Raw genomic sequence first — 20,671 nt, 5'->3', positions numbered from 1 at the left:
TTGAGGACCATAGGAGCTTTTATTTATGTGGATTATATCTACCAATATTTGGTGTATTAGAAAATGAAACTAATAAATCTGTGAAAGATTTGTTAATCCATTTAAAAATAAAATAAACCCACTATATGTTAAAATAGATAATATTTTCATTAAAAATAACTATTTTCCAAAACAAAGAAATTTAGTTAGAAAAGTAGCCTTATTTTACATTTTTGCTGATCTCTTTAATAAGAGGATGGGCAAAGTCTTGGTTTCTGCTTCTGCATTCAATTTGTTAAAATCGGTTTTTTTAAATTGAAATATGAAATATAGAATGAAAGGCCAGCTCCCCACCAACAAGCAGGTGGAAATGGGAGGCTATTCCAGCAGCTCCTCCGAGCTCTGTGGCTCCCTTTCTCTGACACCCCGACACTCCACACACAGGGTGGTGTTTCTTAAGTTAGTCATGATGAGGAATCCAAAACCACATCCCTGTACTTTCTGTACTTGTTATTTTAATACCCATTGCTCGGTCTTGGATCTCTTACACACACGATTCTGTAACATCATGGTGGTTGTGTGGAAAATATTGGTTCACTGAGTTATGCAAACATCAGCATATTTCATTATACATATCAGAAAAATCACGTTTGCTAATGCCACCCCGATCTGATCAGAAACGTCTCAGTGTTGGGGGACATGCAATGGCCGACATGTAGGTGTGTGTGCTTTGGTGTCTTACCGTGGCTGGGATGCACCTCCTACTGCCCGGTGGCGAGCACCTCTCTCCTCCTGCAAATGCGCAAATCCTTTCCCACCGTCTTACTGGGTGTTTTTCGCCTCACTGTTGATTGTGGACTTTACATATCCTCCATCAGACGTGTTTTCTCGCAGCCTGTAGGGAGCTCCCTTTTAGTCCCCTCTCTCCCCTCCCCTTCCAGACTCCAGTTACTGGTATACATTGTACCCCAGCTCAGCTGATTCTCTTCTCCTTTTTGCCCAGATTTTTTTCTCTGTTTTTCATTTGGGGCAGTTGCTTTGCTATTGGTTCGAGTTCACCGGTCTTCCTTCTGCATCGTCTGCTCGTGTTGCTCCGTGACATGATTTTCACCTCCGCGAGCCTAAACTGGCCTTTCCCTTTGTCTTCCGTGTCTCTCTTTATCATGCTTACTCTTTCCTCTACCTTCCTGAGCACATGAAGTATTTATAAGGCTATTATAAAGTCCTTGACTCCTGTGTCAATTCCATATCTGTTTCTATTGATTGATTCTTCTCTTGATTATGGTTCATATTTTCCTGCTTCTTTGCAGGCCTGGTAATTATTTATTTGATTCCAGACATTGTAAATGGCTTAGGTTGTTGATTGATGGAGAGAGAGAGAGAGAGAGTGTGTGTGTGTGTGTGTGTGTGTGTGTGTGTGTGTGTGTGTGTGCGCTGTTTTATTGTTGAGCTTTGTTCCAGGATGAGGGTATATAACTTGGAAACAGTCTGTTCCTTTTGTGATTGTTTTTGGGAAATTTGTAATTATTTCCCCCTCAAATATTTTTTTCTACCTTATTCTCTTTCTGGGCCTCCAATGAAATGTTAGGCCTTTTCATATTAAGTGTATAAACATTGGTAATTACTGTTTATTATTATTAATCTTCTTTCCCTATTATTTGAAGTATATAACTTGTAACAATCTTCAAATATATTGACTTTTCTTGTCTATATCTGCTGTTAAGCTCTCCAGCAAATTTTTCGTTTTAGACTTTGATTTTTCAGTTATAGAATTTAAACTTCTTTTTCTTTGCTAACATTTCCTATTTGTTCACTTATTAAAAACATTTCATTTTTTAAATTTTAATGTTAATTGAAGTATAGTCAGTTTACAATGTATCAATTCCTATTGTACAGCATGATGTTTCACACATACACATATATATATATATTCACTTTCATATTTTTCATGATAGGTTATTACAAGATATTAAATATAGTTCCCTGTGCTAGACAGCAGAAACTTGTTGTTCATCTATTTTATATATAGTAGTTAGTATCTGCATATCTCGATCTCCCAATTTATCCCTTCCTTTCCCCAGGTAACCAAGTTTGTTTCTATGTCTGTCTGTTTTTGTTTTATAAATAAGTTCATTTGTCTTTTTTTTAGATTTCACATGAGTGATATCATATGGTATTTTTCTTCCTTTCTGGTTTACTTCTCTTAGAATGACCATCTTCAGGTCCATCCATGTTGTTGTAAATGGAATTATTTCAATCTTTTTATGGCTGAGTAGTATTCCATTGTATAAATATACCACATCTTTTTTATCCAGTCAACTGTTGATGGAGACTTAGGTTGTTTCCATGTCTTGGCTGCTGTAAATATTGCTGCTGTGAACATTGGGGTGCATGTGTCTTTTCAAATTAGTTTCCTCCGGTTATATGCCCAGGGGTGGAATTGCTAGGTCATAGGGTAAGTGTTTTCAGTTTTTTAAGGAATCTCCATACTGTTTTCCATTAGGCTGCTGCATTTTCCTTTATATACTTGAGCATAGTTAGAATTGCTGCTCTAACGTCTTTGTTGCTAATTCAAACATCTGGATCGTGTTGAGTTGGTCTCCATCATTTGTCTTTTCTCTTGAGTATAGGTCAGTTTTTCCTGTTTCTTTTAATGTCTAGCAACTGTTTTGTATCTTGGGCATCGTGGATAACACATTTTAGAGATCCTGCATTCTGTTATGTTCCTCCAAAGAGAATAGGATTACTCTTTATTTTTCTTTTTTTACTCTCTTTCTCTCTCTTCCTCCCTCCCTTTCACTAGGCAATCATCTTTGTTCAGCCTAGACCCTCCGCAGTAGTGGGCAGCAGCTGGAATCTCTGCTTAGTACTCTCACTCTAGTTGTGCTTCCTGGAGTCTGCCCTGGCCCCACCATGCGCAGAGTGCAGGGTCAACTGGAGATCAGGAATTTGGGCTCCCGCTCTACGACTATCTTCACACTTCCTCATTCCAGCTGCTACGCTGGATCCAGTTCTGATTCTGGTTCTTTCTGCCAGAAACGGTGTGGGGTTGCTATGTGCCTTTTCACTTCCCCTAGTGGCCCTGACTGGGGCCTCCCCGAGGCAAAAGTTACAAGCAGGAAACTCACCCAAGATCCGCCTGCCCACGGCTGTTTCGCAGGGCCTTTTATGTTCTGCCCAGTTTATCAGCTGTGTGGGCTGGTTGGTCTAATACAAGTTACTCTGCCTTCACCAGCAGCCTCTCTCCTTGTTCTTTTCAATCTTATTTCTCTGTAACCAACACCAGAGCCCCACCCAGCTGCATTTGTCCTTTGTTTTCCAAAGGGCATCTTCCAGACTTTGCTACAAGCATGTGCTCTGCCCACAGCCCATCCCTGGTGGGTAGTTCCTGGTGAGACTGAGGGACCCCGAGGCTCCCTTGTCTTCCTTTCCCAAGTGCTCATGAGACAGGAATTGACAGGTCACCTCAGAAACGTGGCTAGTGGACTGTGCCGGCCTTGGGGACTGCGGTTCCCTGAATCCCCAAGAAAGCAGTCTATGTGCAGCGCCAGGTCTGAAGGGTACCCTGAGCCCCAAGCTGCACAACCACCTCCCTCTAGCCCCGACCCTGCCTGGCCTCAAGTCTTCCCTGTACTCATGTCTTGGGTGCCCAGCAGTGCCCGCTCACAGCTGGCACTTGGCAAACACCTACGGAAGCCTCTTGGCGCCTGGATGTGTCCTCCCAGGTAGCTTGAGAGCTCCTGCACTCTGCAAGCTCACAGTGCATTCTGAACTGACACGGTGTACCTTGGTAAGGTTAAGCCCTAGATGCCACACGTGGCCCTGCTTCCCCCCATGCTTGTCCATGGCCCTCCATGGGGAGGGCAGGTGTAACAGGTGTGGCCAGTGTGCACACACCTGTCTTGCCTCCACTCCTGAGCTGCTGTGTAGCGCTCACACTCTCCCACACACTCCCACTGCTGGGACCTGAGCAAGTCCCACAGGAAAACCACTGACAATCCTATAGCTCACCAGCCAGACCAAGGACCACGCACACGAGACTCACTAATCACAGGCCCAATTAACTGCGGTAAATTTGATGCCTAGTCAAAACAAACAGGACAAACCATTTATATGTTGCTGCCTCCCTCCGGGCCAATAAGCACACACCCCAGAGTGAATGAGTGAATGAAACATGGAAGACATGAATCCTTCCTTCCCTTAGGTTCTCCCTGTGTGCATCCAGAGTGGGCAGATCCTACCAGGAGCGTGGCTCCCTCCCACACACAGGGTCCTTGTACACCAGCCGCCCACAGGACTTTCCAGGGAAGCTGGCTGGACCTGCTCAGGAGTAGTGCTGATCACAGCCCACAACAATGACTCTTAGAGCCTCAGCAGCATGGTGCTCAGACACTGCCATGCCTAGGAAAGGCTGGGAAGTCACCTCAATCCCTTCACCCAGGGCATCCCTCCACTCCTCACTGGAGAAGCAGGGACCGGCTCTCCTCTGACCCTAGGGCTGGGCCCTCAGTTCTCACTGGGCGCTAACCGGTAACAGCTATTCTGTGCTACCCAGGCCTACAAGTACCTGGAGGAGATGCGAAGGAAACTTCCTTCCGCCAACATGTCGTACTATGTGAGCCAGCAGACCGTGGACGCCGTGCATCAGGGCCTGGGCATCCCTCTGACGCGCGCTGTGCCCGCAAGGACCCGCCACCACAGCATGGAGGACCACAGGGAGATGGACGAGGAGGTGACGGAGGAGGTGAACGGTCCCTGAGGGCTCAGCCTGCTGCTGCCGGAGCTCTTCTGGCACCTCCCCGCCATCCCAGGAGCAAGAACCTGACTTTCTTGTTTAAAGAAGTTTCTGCAGTGTCCAAGTCCATGGGCAGAGCTGTGGAAGACACGCTGGCCTGCCGAGGAGAGCGGGGATGTGTCTCTAAGCCACCACCTCTGTGACTCTGGCCCCTGCAGGTTTTTGTTGAAGTTGATTCATTTTTCCCGTTACATTTCCCAGAGTGCAGATCATGAAGCCTGAGAAACTTCCAGAGCTTCATGAACTAAGGACATCAATGTGTTCTCCGCCGCTCATCCCAGCATCCACGTGGGCTGCCTGGCAGCGTGTCTGACCACAGGGCCAGGCCGTGTCGCCAGCTCCCACTGTGAGGGGCTGTCGGGGCTTCATCGTGACTAGGGATGCTCACTCTCCCACCCCCTGCGCTGTCCACTAGCTGCCGATATTCTCCAAATAAAGCCTGTTTTCTCAAAGGTCTGTGTCCCCTTCCTGCCCCCATTTTTGTGCCTCCCCTTTCGGAGGGCCTGTCTGGGCACCAGGGTCCCCGCAGGAGTGAGAACCACAAAGAGCTTCTGCACTTCCTTTATTCTCCCTTTTCTGCTGTTTTTTGTGTGTGTGGTGGGGGTCGCTAGGTCTGTTTATTGCTAGTTTTTTTTCAGTGGAGGTACTGGAGATTGAACCCAGGACCTCCTGCACGCTAGGCGTGCATGCTACCATTTGAGCTATACCCTCCCGCCTCTTTTCCGCTGTTTTTAAAGTCACCTGCCTTGAGGGGAGGAAAGGGGCTGGGGGCGCTCGCCAAGAAGCCCCCGGCCCAGCAGCCCCCAGCTCTACCAGTCTGGAGGCGGATGCGTTGGGCTGAACTGCAGCTCCTCCTCCCTACTCCACAGCGGCTCTCCTGGAGTCTCTCCTGGGGTCCCACCAGCTGGGGGGCAGAGCCCAGAGGCCCTGGGGACAGTGGCTGAGCCTCAGGCACTAGGTGGGGCCTCCCCTCCTGTGACTAAGGAGGCGGGGGTGGGAGGAGCTTGTCTCTGAGCTTCTCCAGGAGCAGCAGCGCCTTAATTGCCAGCGTCCTGCAGTCCTCGTCCGGGTCCTTCTGGGCCACGTCTGCCAAAGACAGGACAACATGCAGGCAGTGTCACGCAGCGCCCAGTGGTCCAGCCCCTCAGCTGTCCTTCATCTAAGGCTCCTGAAGGAGCCCCAGCGGCCTCTGAACCCCCGCAGACACCAGCAGAAGGCTCCCTACCCCCTGGGGCTGGGAGCCCCGGCCTGGGGAGGCACCCACACCCATGGCACACGGCCCTGAGCCATCCTGACACGGAGCGCTGGCCGTGATCAGAGACGCCCTCACGGATGGGCCTGCAAACCACCAATGTGGGAGGCTCCTGGGCGGCCTTGATGGGCAGGGTTGGCAGAAATGGAGAGAAAGGCCCCCAGAGCCAGCAGGCCTTCGAGTGCGGCTGCAGCTGAGTCAGGAGCCCCGAGAGTAGGCGCGGGTGTGGTGGCTCTGACGGTGCCATGCAAGTGCCTACAGGTGGGGGTCATAGCAGCACAGGAGGCTTTTTAAAGAGAATGTAGGAGAGGGGCAGCAGTCGGACTGTAGCAAAATGCCAATCATCTAGTGGGGGTCACTGTGCTCGCTGTGTGACACCTGTAACATTTCTGAGGTCATGGAATTTTCTAGAATGATACAGACATCATCTCTCATACTACAGCACCTTCTCTCAGGGCCCCTGCAGGACTCCTCAAAGTGACCCGACAGCAGCTGTGTCCCCGTCCCCATCCCCATGCTGGGGGACACTCAGTGTGCAGATGGAGAGCGACGCTCACCCTGGGCTGGGACAGCCCTGTGCTGCTCCATGAGCTGACGGACACCGGGACCCTCCAGGCTGCACCAGCCTCCTGCCACCTCACTACCGCAGCGCAGGCCCAGTGCTCACCTGCCAGCCAAGACTGGGCTTCCAGCAGCTCGTCTGGCAGGTCTGCCAGCAGTCGCTCGGCTGGGACGCTGAGAAGTACGGAGGAGACGGCAGACAGCAAGCCCTGGCGCACGTAGCTGCCAAGACGGTGGGAGGGCTGAGCCCAGCGGGGCCCCAACTCGGCACCCTCTCTCCCAGGTCAGGGAAACCCCACCGGCCACAAGAGCACACTCAGCCCCAGCTTGGTCCCCTTCCAAGCTGTGTCCTGGCCACACCTGGGAGCCGCCACCAACCTCCCATTGTCTACTTCCCAGCAGGACTCAGACATCCCCTCCCCAGTGTCCTCAGCCCTGCAGCCACTCACATGTCACCATGGAAACGAAGGGCCCACACGAACTCCAGCAGGGCCTTGCCCATGGGCACAGCCACCTAAAAGGGCAGAAGCCAGTGGGCAGGGGTGCTAGAACCCAGCAGTCCCTGCCTCGGACCCCATCCTTGGGTCCAAAGACTCCTGTCCCAAGGTGAGGCTCACAGTGGGGACAGAACCATGGCGCAGACTCCACGCGAGATGGGGCTGTCACATGCCGTGTCCCAGCTTACCATGGTGTTCACGGACAGGTACATCAGGGCCCCTAAGGTGTGCACCAGTCTCCCAAGAACCAACTGGTCATCTCCCAAAAGGTCGAAGGTCACTAGAGGTCTACAACACAGAACCCAGTGAATGGTGCAGGCCAGGCACCCCAAGGCCAGTTCCCCAACCTCCTGGGCCACCAAGGGACACCCCAAGCCCCTGGATGCCCCTCCTTACTGCCTGTCCCCACAGGGCATCCAGACCCAGAAGGAGAAGGTGTTGGACAGATGCCCGGCCACTTTGCAAGCGCAGGCCTGGGTGAGGGCGCAGGGCCGCCTCCTGCAGGGCCACTGCAGCAAAGGCGCAGCCCCAGCCCTGCCTCTGCTGGGAAGGGCTCCAGGCCAGGCCCTCCTCACCATCCCGAGCCTCATACCCCATGTAAGCAGCAGCAGAGCATGTCTATACTCTGCTCAGGTTGCGGCTGGATGAGGACGGAGTGAGGGGCAGCAGGGTGTGTGCCACCTCAAGGCACCAGAGTGAGGCTCTGCCTTGGCCCCACCATGAACCCGGCATCTGAGATGGAGACCCTGACACCTAATGCCCTCATGTCACTTAATTTAAGACCACAGCAGAGGTCCTGGCCCCTCTGCTCCCCAAACCACACCTTAGCCCCACCCTGGGAACCCTCCTTCCCACAGGTGTCCAGGGCTCCTATTCCCCAAATTACAGGCCTCCAGAAAAGTCACTCACCTGTCGAAAAGCTGGATGAGGGGGAAGAAGAAGTAGCCAGCAACTGAGTTGAATTTGTTGGGGTCAGCAGCTGGTCCCTGCCCCGCAGACCCCTGCCAAAGACACAGGGTCACTAGGTGCCACACTGGGCACAGGGCACAGAGCACAGCCCCTCCCCCAGAGGACTCATGCCAGGGACACAGGCCACATGCTCTCCTGGAGGGACAGCCCTGTACGGCAGGGGAGGCCGGCAGCACCCACCCCCAAGTGAGAAACGAGAATGTCTCCAGACGTGGCCGGACATCCCGTGGAGCAAATTTAGCCCTGGCCTAGACAAACCCTGATGACCCTGCACACGCCAGGCCAGTCCTTGCTAATGTAAGATTCTTGGGGCTGTTTTCACACCCACACGTGTATTCATGGTTTAAAACCACTTCTGTCTGAGTCAGTCACATCACTCACTTGTACCAAAAACTCTCCCTTCACAGGACACTAGCATGGGTGCCCCCTTGGTGCAGACAGCGCCCAGAGGTCCCGCCCAGGCCCCAGCCTACCTTGGAGACCCGCCGGGTCTTGCTTCTGATGCGCTCCTCCACCACTGCTTGCCAGGCGGGGGTGGCGGGGCTGCCGGGCTGGGGGCCGGGACCTGGGGGGCCCCGCTGGGGAGGCTTCTGGCGGCGCCCAGGCCGGGACAGCTCCTGGGCAGCCAGAGTCAGGACCTAGAGGAGAGGAAAGACCTGGGGCAGCCACAGTCACACTGGGGAGGGATGACATATTCCCTACTTCCAGGTGAAGCAGGTGCTGTAGAAGCTCCCTTGGCACCAGCAGCCTTGGCGGTCTGCGTGGGGAAGCCTCTGGGAACCCCATGGAAAGTCAGTTCCAAGTCCTCAGGCTCACTTCGCTTTGTTGGGGGACAGAAGGGAAAGGTGAACACGCTCCTTGCTGACAAGCCAGAGCCTTCCATCCCCTTGGCCAGGGCACCTCTCTGCCCAAAGCCCATCCAATCCTCACGGGAAAGGGGGAAGGAAGCTCTGGCCCAGGCCACACGTGGACGGGCCCAGTCCCAGACGCCATACATGGGACCTCCTTTCTAGGAAGCACCCAGGACAGGCAAATCCAGAGAGCAGACAAGTGGCTGCAGGGCTGGGGGCCAGGGAATGAGTGTCATGGGGCTTCTTTTTAGGGAGGGAGAGGGTAGTTAGGTTTATTTATTTGCTTGCTTTTTTAATGGAGGCACTGGCGATTGAACCCAGGACCTCATGCATGCTAGGCACGTGTTCTACCACTGAGCTCTACCCTCCTCCACAGGCCTGTCTTTTGAGGGTGATGCAAGCTGTCCTGAAAGTAGGCACATGAGATGGTCACACAACATCGGGAATGCACCAGATGCCCCTGCACCGTTAACGTGGAGATGCTGAACTTCTCTCTAGCGTAGTCTATCTCTGTTTAACTGTGATGAAACGCATGCCATGACGTTCACCATCCTAACCATTGTTAAGTGTACAGCTCAATGGCATTAAGTACATTCACACTATTGTGCCACCACCACTGCCATCTCTAGAACTTTCTCTTCTTTCCAAACTGAAACTCTGTCCCCACTAAACACTGACTCTCCCCACCCCAACCCTTCCACATTCTGTCTCTGTGAATCTGACAGCACTAGGGGTCTCATATAAGCGGAATCATAGAATATTTGTCTTTTTGTGTCTGGCTTATTTCACTGAGTGTAATGTCCTCAAAGTTCATCCACAGTAGCCTATGTCAGAATTTCCTTCCTTTTTAAGGCCAACTAATATTCCACTGTATGAACATACCACATTTTACTTATTTTAAAACAGAATTTTATGGTATGTGCATTACATCCCAGTAAAACTGTTGCTTAATATTTAGAACAAAGAACGCAGCCACGGAAGCCCACACACTGTCAAGAAAACATCAGACACCAGTCCCAGCCTCTCAGATCTGGTATCAGGGAACTCAGGGATGGTCTATGGTCTCATCCATGTAGATTCTGGTCAACATCTGCTCCCCAGCCAGGGTCTCTGTGCCAGGCCGCCCCTCACCCTGCGTTGGGGCACCTTGCGACAAATGGGACAGAGGTCCATTGCACTTACATCTAGAATGTCCATGCGCTGCCGAAGGCTGTAGTTGAGGGCGTAGAACTGTGTGGTCAGGTACTCTGCCACCTACACCAGGCAGACAAGAGGCCACTGTAGGCCACAACCCAGAGGCAGGGCCCCAGTGTAGGCACTACCTGGGGGCACAATGCACACCACACAGCCACAGGGACTCACCCGCACCGGGTCTGTGACTGTGACGGCCACCAGGGCTCTCTGGCGCAGCGCCTCGAATCCTGCCACGCCCGTCTTCTCCTCCAGGTGCAGTAGCACCTTGGCCAGCTCCACGCTCACCTACACACAGGGATCAGGGTACACAACGGAAGGCACTCATCTCGGAGAGCCGGGGCCTCTGCACCCTCCACCTCCCACCAAGGCAGAGGCCCTGCCACCAAGGCACACGCGAGCCAGACCTGCCGGGACACGTCCACACCAAGATGCCCACCTCCCGTGACCCTAACAGCCCGGCCCCCACTCGTTCACCTCCTGAGTGGCAGCTGGGCTCCTGAAGATCAGCCCCTCAAGGGCCCGCAGGGTTGCCTCCCAGCGCTCCCAGTTCTCGGACGTGGTCAGAGCTGCGCAGAACCCAGATGGCCTCCATCAGCGCCCGCGTGAGGCAGAGCAGGTGGCCAGGGTCTGGGCACTGGGCAGAAGGCAGAAATGGGACAGGACAGTTCCCACCCTGGGCCAGCCTCCCAGGCCTTGAGGAGGGCGCACCTTCCACGCAGTCCCGCACGTACACAGGTGCCTTGCTGCTCCTCAGCTCTGTGTCCCCCGACATGTCGTAGGGGACAAACTCGTCGTCGCTGAGGAAGAAGCACAGCCACGCGGGACTCACGGGTCGCCCAGAGAGCAGAGGGAGCCAGTTGGCTCCCAACCAGAGTCAGGTCCCACCAGCGCCCTCGTGCTCAACCTGTGGGGCTGCCCCCTACCTGTCCAGCTCAGAGTCGGAGCCCTCTGGCTGAGCCTGGGGGCCACCGCTGCTCACCATCTCCTCGTTAGTGGTCTCTGCGGTGACTGGAGCAACAGGCGGGCTTTGGGGACAAAGACGGACCCTTCAGGGCCACCCCAGTAGTTTCTGGTCCCAGAACCCAAGCTTCCTCAGGAAATGTTCTCTCCACCCCCACCCTCGTCTTAGCTTCTGTCTCAGTGACAATAAGATAGGAGTAACAGGTGTGCAGGAGCCAGCCAACCATGCCCAGAGCTCCAGGTGGGGACCAGGGGGCACGGAGACCCTCACCCTGCCTCCGAGGGGCTGTCAGCCGCAGGCTGTGGGGTGGCCAAGGCCAGGAGCTCACGGGTCAATTCATCCTCTTCATACTGTGACACAGACGAGGGAAGAGGGCTGGGACGGGAGCAACTGGAGCAGCACCGCCAGGCCCCTCCAAGGCTCCCCCATCACAGCTTCTGGCAGCCAGTGGCCTTTCAAGAGCAACTGTCAAAGTGTCCCCCTCCGCAGAGGGTGGCACTGGGGGGCTAAAGGCTGGAGGGGCCACCTGAGGGAGCTAGGAATACCCTGGAGACACAGCAGATGTGGCATCGTCTCCAAGGATGTCCCAGAGGGCTCAGCAGACAGAGGAGTGGCCTGAGAGTTTGTCTAGAGAAAATGCTTCTAAACACTGTAGGGAATCCATCCGGGGTCACGTGCTGGGCAGGAGTTGAGGGGCCAGGCCTCCCCACCCAGCTGGCCTCAGCAAGGTGGCCAGGGCCAACACACAGATGCGCCACAGGCCTGGATCCAGGAAAGCGGGTTGCATCGGGGCAGAAGTGATGGTAGCTTAGGGAGGGCACAGCCAGCGCAGCCCTTGCTCACCTGGAACCTCAGGGGAGGCCCCTCGGGGTGGATCTGGGCACTGGCCACCTCAGCCACGATCATTCCCAGGCGGCGCACAGCGGGCAGGCTGCTATCCAGATGACTCTGCACTCCCGCCATCAGGCTGGCCAGCAACTCTGGAGGCGCCAACGTGCACAGGCTGAGTGCCAGGGGGCATCATGGATGGGGATGGGGCGCCCATCCCGCCTGCTCACCGTCCCGGCAGTCCTGGAGCTCTGCCTCCCCCAGATGCGCCAGGCACACGAGGATGGCCTTGCTGATGTAGTGCTGCTGTGCCAGGGGTGCGCGGCGGATGGCACTGCTGCTGCCCCACGTCTCCAGGAGCTCCTTCAATGCCTGGAGGGCTGCAGCCAGTCAGACAGCCCACCTGCCTCCCCATGGGCCTCAGTGCCACTGTCCTCACCAGCCCCAGGGAGGCTCCAGCCAGCGCCCTCCCTCCCAGGCAGGAACCTCTCTCCTCTGATTCCTGCCACAAGGTGGTCCCAGGACACCGCAGGGACTGAAGGTTCCTTACCTGTATGAGGAGCGGGCGCCGCTGGCTGTCCATGGCCAGGTACCCTAGCAGGCTCCGCAGCACGGGTGTCTGCGACAGAGCCAGGCGTCCTGTCAGTCTGCCAGGCAGACATGGTGCACCCAGCCAGGGAGCCCAGGAGTGGGAATGTGTCTGGGCTGAAGGACAGCGATGTTTCCAGGGCAACCAAGCACTGCCCCAGCCCCACCTGTCACAGTCATCTCCCTTGGACCTGGGGCAACCGGCACCCTCACCGTGTAGCGGTACTGTAGGAACAGGAGCTTCTGGGTCATCACAAACTGGGCCTTCTTACTCTTCATCACCAGGTTCCCCAAAAGCCACGACAGGACTTCAGGCCTGCAGGGCACAGCCGGGGCAAGAGGGAAAAGCATGAGCTCCAAGTCCTGACAGATCTGCGCTGGACCCCGGGCTCCGCATGCACCACCGGGGAGCCAGGCAGGCGCTTCAGCTCTGAGTCAGTTCTGACTCTCCTTCCTCCTAGTAAACGCAGGAATCAGGGAGCCCCTGCCCTACCCTGACAGAGTCCAGGTGAAATGCTCCATCTAGAGCAGGGCAGCCAGCTCTCCCACAAAGGGCCAGAAAGCAAAGATTCGAAGTTTATGGGCCATCAGGTTCTGCAGAGACGCTGTAGTCAGGATCAGCCACAGGCAGATACATACGGGACCGAACATGGCTGTTTTGTCAATAAAACTTTACTTCTAAAAACAGGGGGAGGGCCACATTCGGCCCACAGGCCTTAGTATGCAGAGCCAGATCAGGACTAAGAGACCCCTGCTTCCTTCAGCGAGTGAGAGCCCGACACGCTCTCCAGCCAGCACAGAGAAAGTGGGGCTGCATTTCCCCTCCCTTGTCCCTCAAGATTCTACACAAAGACATGAAGACTCAAAGAAAAAGAAAAAATCAAGAAAACTGAAAAAGTCAAGGAGAAAGACCCATACAAGCTGACCTACAGCCCCGGGGCAGGGAGCACGGCAGCCCTAGGAGACAGAGAAGGCTAAACCCTACTCAGGCACCCACGGTGTGGAAGGCTCGTGTAGCCGTCAAGATGCCTGTGAAAAGCCACAGACCCGTGCACGGCCGGGAGAGCCGGTGTTAAGGTGCCTCTGCTCATGAGAACCCAACACACAGGCAAGTAAAACAACATGATCAGATGGTTCACAATAACTTCAAGACACACACCCTCAGCCAGAATCAAAGAAATGCAGAGTCAAACACAGAGGAAACATCCTTGGCAGAGAAACAGGTCCCTCAGGCTGGGAGACCATCTGGAGGCACATGGATGACCACCGAGACAACCCAGCACTGCCTTTCCTGCAGACCTCCGTGAGCACAGAGACAAAGGCAGACATGTGCACAGAAGGCACTGCAGCCCCGGCAGAGGGCGGAAAGGACCGGCCTGGCTGTGCAGGACCAGGATGGCCAACCCTGTCAGCAGTGAGGAAGCATGGGCATTTGCACAGCCAAACTCTAAGAAAGGACCGGCCACCTTTCCAAGGGGCCACCACTCATGCCCCGCGAGTGCTGACCCCATGCAGACAGGCAAATAAAGCATCATCTGGGTCCCCAGCACCCGCCCTCCTGGGAGAGAAGTGTCTGCAGCAGGAAGGATGCCTTGCTTCTTACCCCGAGGCAGCTTCCACCAGCCCTGTCAGTACAGCCTCCATGGCCCGGTCGGGCACGCGCTCCACCAGGCGCCAGCAGACCCGCTGCCAGAGGCAGCTGCCCTGGGTGAGCGCTGTCAGCCGGGGCACCAGCACACCCAGGAGCTCCTCTGTGGGGAAGCAAGTGGGAGTCCTGAGCCCGGGGCCCGTCGGGTGGACAATGACTGCAGTCCCCACACAGGGACCCAGGACAGCCAGTATCGGCTCACCAGGACCAGGCCCAGGCGAGGGGACCGCAGCAATCTCCCCCCAGGGCACCCACACTGCCCCCCCTCCAGGACAGCCAACAGGAAGTTCTCCCAAGACAGGAACACTCACTCTGTCTCCCATGGACACAGGCTTTTCCCAGGACCTGAGACAGGAAGGAGACGGAGCAGTCCAAGCCACCTGCAACAGGAAGGAGCGGCAATAAGGCCATCAACACGCACCTGATCAAGTGGGGACAGACCTTGCTCCTGGGTAGACAGATTCAGCCTTGTAAAGATGCCAGCTCGTTCAGTCCAATTCCAACCTTACCAGCGCTGTTCCTAACTCCGAGAGCCAATGAAGATAACCACTTAAAAAGCCTTATGTTCCCATGCTTAATGGTCACAACAGTCCTACGAAGTGGGGACGACTGTCAGGGTACCAGAGAGGAGGTGAGCCTGGCCCAGGCAGTCAGCTATGCAGGGCAGGTGGGGGCTCCGAGCCGCCCACAGGGAGGAACTGAGGATGCTGGTACAAGGAGGGGGCTGGTAGCAGCAGCTGGCCCAGAAAAGCCAGGATGATGAGACCGACCAGGAGACAGGCAGGACCCACACATGATGAAAATGCAGTATCTGCAGTCTAAAGATGGGTGTTTGGGGTCCTGCAAAGAATTCAATGCAGCCACTTATAGAGCGCAGGAGACGTGTTCCAGACCCATTCAAATACCCTGGCGCTCTCTCCCAGCCAGAGCAGGAGGCTGGGCAACCCGGCAGGAACCCAGTCTGCACCCTCCAGCTGGAGAAACATGGGCACATGCCTCACCCCACTGTGATTCCCTCACCCACGATAGTGACGCTCTGGGGACATGACTGGTGGGAGCAGAGGGTGTGCAGGCACAAGGGGGCTACACAGACCACACAGCCATGTCCCCTCACCAAGGGCCGCCTGGCCATCTCCTAGGGCGGCAGCTCAGCTGCATGAGGTTCCTGAGACCCCTCCACTCATTCCGGCCAGGAACCTGGATGAGAACACAGGCTTCAGCCACCATTCCCAGTCTCCCAGGGAGACCCAAAGAGAAGAGCATGTTGGCCAAGTTCTCTGAGGGGAACGAAGCCCATGCACTTAACCAGATGGGAAGCGTGGGTACTTGAACCCTCACAACCCACATCCTTGAGGGCAGAGAAGGCTCGTGACGTGGGTATGGCTCCAGGTCCAAAGACACAACCCTTAGGTCCATCTATCTCAACAACCCAGCCCAAGTTGGCCACTACTCTGAGCACTGGGTCAGCTGTGCTAGGGGCAGACAAGCCCAGTCTGAAGCTCACTCCGGGGGAGAAGCCAGACAACAGGGCGGGGCCTTAGTGGATGGTCAGTCCAGGGAAAGGAAGAGCCAGCAGCTGCCACGCTATACAGGGGGACCAGGAAGATGGCCTTGAGAAGTGGCACTGGAGCCTGGAGCACCATGGGCCCCAAGCAGGAACACGTCAGAGCTAGGAGGTAGGAGCAGAGTTACAAGAAGGTTCTGAGCAGAGAGAAACACGGCATGCCTTATTTTTAACAGCACCACACAGCTGCTCTGTTTGGGAGGCTGTGGTGAGAATCCAGGCTTGGGCCAGGGTGGGGGCAGCACAGGAATAGGGGGATCAGGCTCCTCCTGGGCGTCAAGAGGCAGAGGAGCCAGGGGTGTCTCTCAGATGTGCGTGGGCCTACACTGCGGGGAAAGGTGACAGCTCAGCCAGCCTGACTGCCAGAGGTCACCACCTAACTCCCATTTCCACGTGGGCTGCCACGGCCCCCAGACTTCTCCCTGCTCATGGAACACACGGGGGAAGGCATGTTTAAGATGCTCCAAAGACTGTAATTAGCCGAGAGGGTGGGCGGGAAACCACTCTCAGTGTCCCCAGGTGCTGAAAGCATCCTCAGAGTCGGCCCCCAGTGCTGCCTCCAGATGCCAGAGAACGGAGTTCCTCCACCCACGATGGCCATGGGACAGACCCACACCGACAAGGAGACAGGAACCATGGCCAGCAGCCCCCTCAGACAGACCCTCTGCACAGTAAGAGCTCTCTGGTTTCCAGATCATGGATGTTCCCTTATGTTGAGTGAGGCCAGGCAATGAGCAGCTCCACCTGGGCTTCACCGGACGTCCAACCCAGAACTGCCCCCTGCAGTCAGAGGTCAGCCTCACCTCCAAGGCAGCCGAGAAGTGAACAAAACTTCACAGGTGGATTGCTGCCACCCCACACAGGAGACAATGTCTGACCCACCAACGGCACCACCCAGAAACTTCAAAGTCCACGGAGGCTGGAGAGGCCAGAGAGGGACGGTGGGAGGCGGGAGGAGATGGCTGGAAGAAAGGGCCTCACCTCGGAGAGACTCCACGACCACGTGCAGGGCCTGCAGGAGCTCCTCACCGAGCAGAGGGAAGTAGTTTTGAGGGAAGAATCCAGCCAGGTTCTCCCGCTGCAGGCGGTTGCCCAGGTGATCAGGTAAGCCCACCACCTTGCTAAGGAGTGTCTCCTGGAGCAGCGAGAAGGCCGGCTCCGTCTGCTGTCGACATTGCCCCTCCATCACAGCGGCCATCCTGCCTGCGCTCAGGAACCGGGCCAGCAGCCGTGCCATCTTCATCAGACGGAAGCTGGGGCTGAACCAGGAGCAGATGCAAATAGCCACACTTAACAGTGGGCTCAATGCAGCTTCCCCACCTTGGAATTACTGGACACACCACCCTCCTGTCCTGCTCCACACTGGTTTCCATGCAGTACTTGGTCTTTATCACAGCAACTCCTGAAAACCCAGCTTCAAAACGACAGCATTCCTGGAAGGACCACAGTGTGCCCTGATGCTGAGTGCGTTTGCTGCAGTGCCTCACAGCAGAGCTGGGAGACACACAGTGAAAAGGACCCAGGAAGATGGCCATGCCTACTGCCTACCTGTCCCACCTAAGCCCAGAGCTGACCCATTGGCTTAGCTGCTGACACGGCAAGACAGAGGGCTAGAGCCTTCCCATCCCAGAAATGAACACATCCCAGTTTTAATTCAGTGCTCTGCTGGGCAACAGTTTTACTCTCACTTTTCAGGATGCAGAATTCTCACAGAATTTGGAGAACCTGCTGATTTGAAATCCTTCAGATGTTACAAGCCCCACTCACCTGGCAGCACCCTCGATGGCCTCCATCAGCACCAGGAAGGCTTGATCAGCTGGGCCCTCCAGGAAGAAGCTGGCCCACAGCTCCTCCAACTGGCCATCAGGCAGCAGCTCCAGCCAATCCGGGCTCAGTTTGCCGACAAGGCATCTGAGAAACGTGGAAAAGTGGATCCTGGCAAACTCCTCCTGCTCCTCAGGGAGGGCTGGGTTCTCCGTTTCACCAAGATACCGCTTCAGGGATCCCAGAGTGGAGAAGATGCAGCCCCCATCCTCAGACGATGAAAGGGTGTGAACAGCCTCCCGGACAGTGAGCCGGACAGTGGAGAGCACGGGATCCATCCTGGAGTTCACGGTAAAGGCACGTGAGAAGTCCAAGTCCACCATCACCCATGTGGGGCTCAGACTTGGATAAGGAAGTATTTTTTACATACCCTCTTGACTTCATATTAAGCTTCCTGGGACCCCATTCCTCCTCACCCCTGCTGTCACCCAGCAGTGTTCCCTCCAGGCAGCATCCGTCGCTGTTTCACCAAGAGCCATTTCATGGCTTGAGGCTCTCCATGGTGCCTTCAGCAATAGGGCAACCATGTGTCAGAGTCTGGAGACATCTTTAGATGTCAAAACCAGGGGTGCTACCTTGCCCCTAGTGCCTCAGTAGAGGCCAGGAATGCCCATAAACATCCCATGTACGCAGGACAGGCCCCAAAGATTATCCAAACCCAAATGTCAGTGGTGCTGAGGTAGGAAGACCCACCAGCACTTCTAACTCCCTGATGCATCCATCTGTGGTTCACCTTGACAAGCTCCCGTCCTTCCCGGAAACCAAAACTATCTGCTGGTAGTATTTACTTTGGGTCGGGCACCCCTGCAGGAACCAGTGCCATTAAGTAGGCACCTGTCTGTCACCTGTGCACCCTGCCACTAAAGACAGCTGCATTAGGGGCCCAAGAAGGGTCCCCACGAGCCTGGCCCTCCCCGTTCAGCCAGGTCCCTTTAGGGGTGTGCAGACCGTTTAGAGAGCGCCTGTCCCCACGCCCGCTCCCCAGCGTGTACGTGGAGCCCACCTAGCGGCGTGGCGGGAGGGGGCCCCGTGGTGGTGGGCAGGGGGCCTCGAGGGACGAGAGGGAGCCTGAGGGTGGGCAGGGGTCTCCGGGAAGCGCGCACCCGTCGGGTCCACTGAGTCGCCGGGGCGCTCTCGGGCCTCGCCAGCTCCGCCAATGCCGATCGGTCACCGATTCGCCACGGCCTCTGCGGCCCAGCTCCGCCCTCGGTTCCCGGCCCAACGCACGCGGCTGCAGAGCAGGAGTTTCCTGGACCTGGGCAGAGCCGCTGCTGAATTTTTTGAGCCAGAGGCGCCAGTTCCCCGCCTGCTGTTCGTGAGGAATCTGCGAGCCGGAAGAGGAGCGGGACGGGCGGCAGCATCTGCGCCTGCGCAGGAGCCGGCCTCGCGTGGGTGTGGTTTATGATAGGCGGGGCTGCGCCCCACCTGGTTGGGGGCCCAGTTCCTCGGCTTTCTAGAGGCGCAATCCTGCCTTCCCTCTCTCTACCTCCGTGGACGTCTTCCTGCAGTGATCTCCTCCCGCCCTCCCTCCGCTAGCAAGCCCCAATTCTATCCGTAACCCACGCGTGCTCGCATCCACAAACACCTACTGAGCACCGACCACATGTGCTGTCTTGCCGCCCGCACAGAGGCAGAGTCCCGCTTTCCTCGGGCCTAAGCCTTTGCAGGGAAACGCACCGCATTGAAGCAGTCGAAACTGGGGTGATTTCGGGTATTGATGGGTGCGGCGGTATAGATGCTAGGACAGGTGCTGCACCGTTCAGCCCGGTAGCCACCAGCCACCGGGTCAGTTCCTTGGTCACAGTGGCTGGCCACGTTTCAAGGGCCCTATGGCCACCTGTGGTAGAGGCTGCATTAAGGCATAGCGCAGGGGTGGGACCTTCCGTCTTGGCAGAAGGTCCTAATGATGGTGTTGGAGAACGATCTGGGAAGATCTCTCAAGGAGGTGCCATTTCAGCCTAGACGGCCGTTGAGGAAAAACCTGGGGGACATTTATTCATTCAACATACATTAACCAAATTCCTGCTGTGCTCAGCAAGCACTCTTCCGGGGCAGAGAATGAAGCAAAGTTCCTGCTCACACGTCAGGGGGACAAATAAAGTACATGTGCAATATATTAGATGCCAAATAGTGATAAGAAAAATTAGGGTAAGAAAATGAGCGATAGAAGACTGTCTCCTTTTAGAAGGTCCACCCTGGGTGCAGTTAGGAGAACGGACGGTAGGGGGCAACCGAGAATGCAGGGAGCCCAGCGGGGCGGCCTGAGCTAGGACCGGCGTGGGCCAGGTGGCGTGTTGGGGCTAGCCTAGGAAATCTCCGTGGAGCAGGCGGGATGGATTGGATGTGGGTGTGACTGGAGAGAGGAGTGGAGGATAACGCCTGGGACTCTGCAAATTCCTCCTAGGATGCTCCTGGATTAGAGCCTTCACTCCCAGTTCCTTCCACCTCTGTCCCCACATTTTCTTGAATCCTATCACCTGGCAATTTCTCAAGAGACAGTGCACAGGATAAATTTCTTAAGCCTGTGCATATCTGAAAAGCCTTTATTCTTTGCTCCAGGTTGACTCACATTTAAGCCCGATGCACAATTTTATCAGCACCACAACTCTAACCTTCTGATCTAGTGGGCCACTGTAGATGCTCAGTTTTATATGAAAATCATCTCATTCAGAAATATTAAGATTTGTTTCTCTGTCTTTGGCAGCCAATTTTGCTGCTAAGATGGTCAACAGTTCTCTGGGGAAAGTCTCCATCCTTCCCACGTGACCAGGTTTTTCTCTCTGGATACTTTTAAAGGATCTTCTCCTCCTGGTGTCTGACACTAGTCAGGATGAGACTTGGAGTCAGTCCTTGACCAATGAAGGGCCAAATCCTTCCTTGAACCGGTGCTCTCTGCTGTGTGGTCTTGACATGATGGATGCCCTTGGCTGGGAGACTTTCCTAGATTATCTTCTAACAGTCTCTTCCCCTATTTTCTGTAGTCTTGCTTGCTACAGTTTCTTTTCATTGGATTGACCTTGAAAGTTATATTTTCTCTCTTCTTTTTATCTCTTTGTCTTTTGGCCCGAATTTTGGGCAATTGCTTCAAATCTACCTTTTATCTTTTCTGTGATATTTATTTACTTGTATTTTATTTTACTTTTTATCTAATTGTTTAATT

At 55.1% G+C, this 20,671-nt stretch overlaps 2 protein-coding genes across 7 annotated transcripts in view; one reads left to right on the top strand and one right to left on the bottom strand.

The window, feature by feature from the left end:
* Positions 1 to 5,226, top strand: part of IFT140 (intraflagellar transport 140) — a 69,506-nt gene extending 64,280 nt beyond the window's left edge. For all 3 annotated transcript variants that reach the window (XM_031447479.2, XM_064478309.1, XM_010992635.3), the window contains one exon: positions 4,535 to 5,226. In XM_031447479.2, coding sequence (XP_031303339.1) covers positions 4,535 to 4,738 — 204 coding nt within the window. In that variant the 3' untranslated portion in view covers positions 4,739 to 5,226. The remainder of the gene's footprint in view (positions 1 to 4,534) is intronic.
* TELO2 (telomere maintenance 2) lies at positions 129 to 18,864 on the bottom strand. Of its 4 annotated transcripts, none has more exons than XM_031447480.2 (22): positions 18,515 to 18,864; positions 17,882 to 18,017; positions 17,455 to 17,790; positions 16,669 to 16,946; positions 14,435 to 14,503; positions 14,079 to 14,226; positions 12,689 to 12,791; positions 12,438 to 12,506; positions 12,118 to 12,259; positions 11,903 to 12,039; positions 11,330 to 11,409; positions 11,022 to 11,123; positions 10,807 to 10,895; positions 10,573 to 10,664; positions 10,267 to 10,383; positions 10,087 to 10,158; positions 8,527 to 8,691; positions 7,994 to 8,085; positions 7,273 to 7,372; positions 7,037 to 7,101; positions 6,694 to 6,809; positions 129 to 5,860 (listed from the first exon to the last, which is right to left on the bottom strand). In XM_031447480.2, exons 2-22 carry the CDS (start codon positions 17,893 to 17,895, stop codon positions 5,754 to 5,756), a joined length of 2,493 nt encoding a protein of 830 aa, XP_031303340.1. In that variant the 5' UTR covers positions 17,896 to 18,017; positions 18,515 to 18,864; the 3' UTR covers positions 129 to 5,753. The 4 variants fall into 4 exon arrangements, with proteins under 4 accessions (XP_031303340.1, XP_031303341.1, XP_031303343.1 ...); XM_031447481.2 differs by having other exon boundaries at positions 18,615 to 18,864; XM_031447483.2 differs by lacking the exon at positions 17,882 to 18,017.
* Positions 18,865 to 20,671: the final 1,807 nt, after the last annotated feature.

Source organism: Camelus dromedarius, chromosome 24, assembly GCF_036321535.1.
Source record: "Camelus dromedarius isolate mCamDro1 chromosome 24, mCamDro1.pat, whole genome shotgun sequence".
Taxonomy (NCBI): Eukaryota; Metazoa; Chordata; class Mammalia; order Artiodactyla; family Camelidae; genus Camelus; species Camelus dromedarius.
Note: the sequence above shows the minus strand (reverse complement) of the source record. Positions and strands in the feature narration are given on the sequence as shown.

Excerpts from the sequence above, each read along its gene's own strand:
- TELO2 (XM_031447480.2), bottom strand. Across the intron at positions 14,227-14,434 it reads CTGTGTCCATGGGAGACAGA|AGGAGCTCCTGGGTGTGCTG; the intron begins GTGAGTGTTCCT and ends GCTTCCCCACAG. Across the intron at positions 12,260-12,437 it reads GGCGCCCGCTCCTCATACAG|GCATTGAAGGAGCTCCTGGA; the intron begins GTAAGGAACCTT and ends GCAGCCCTCCAG.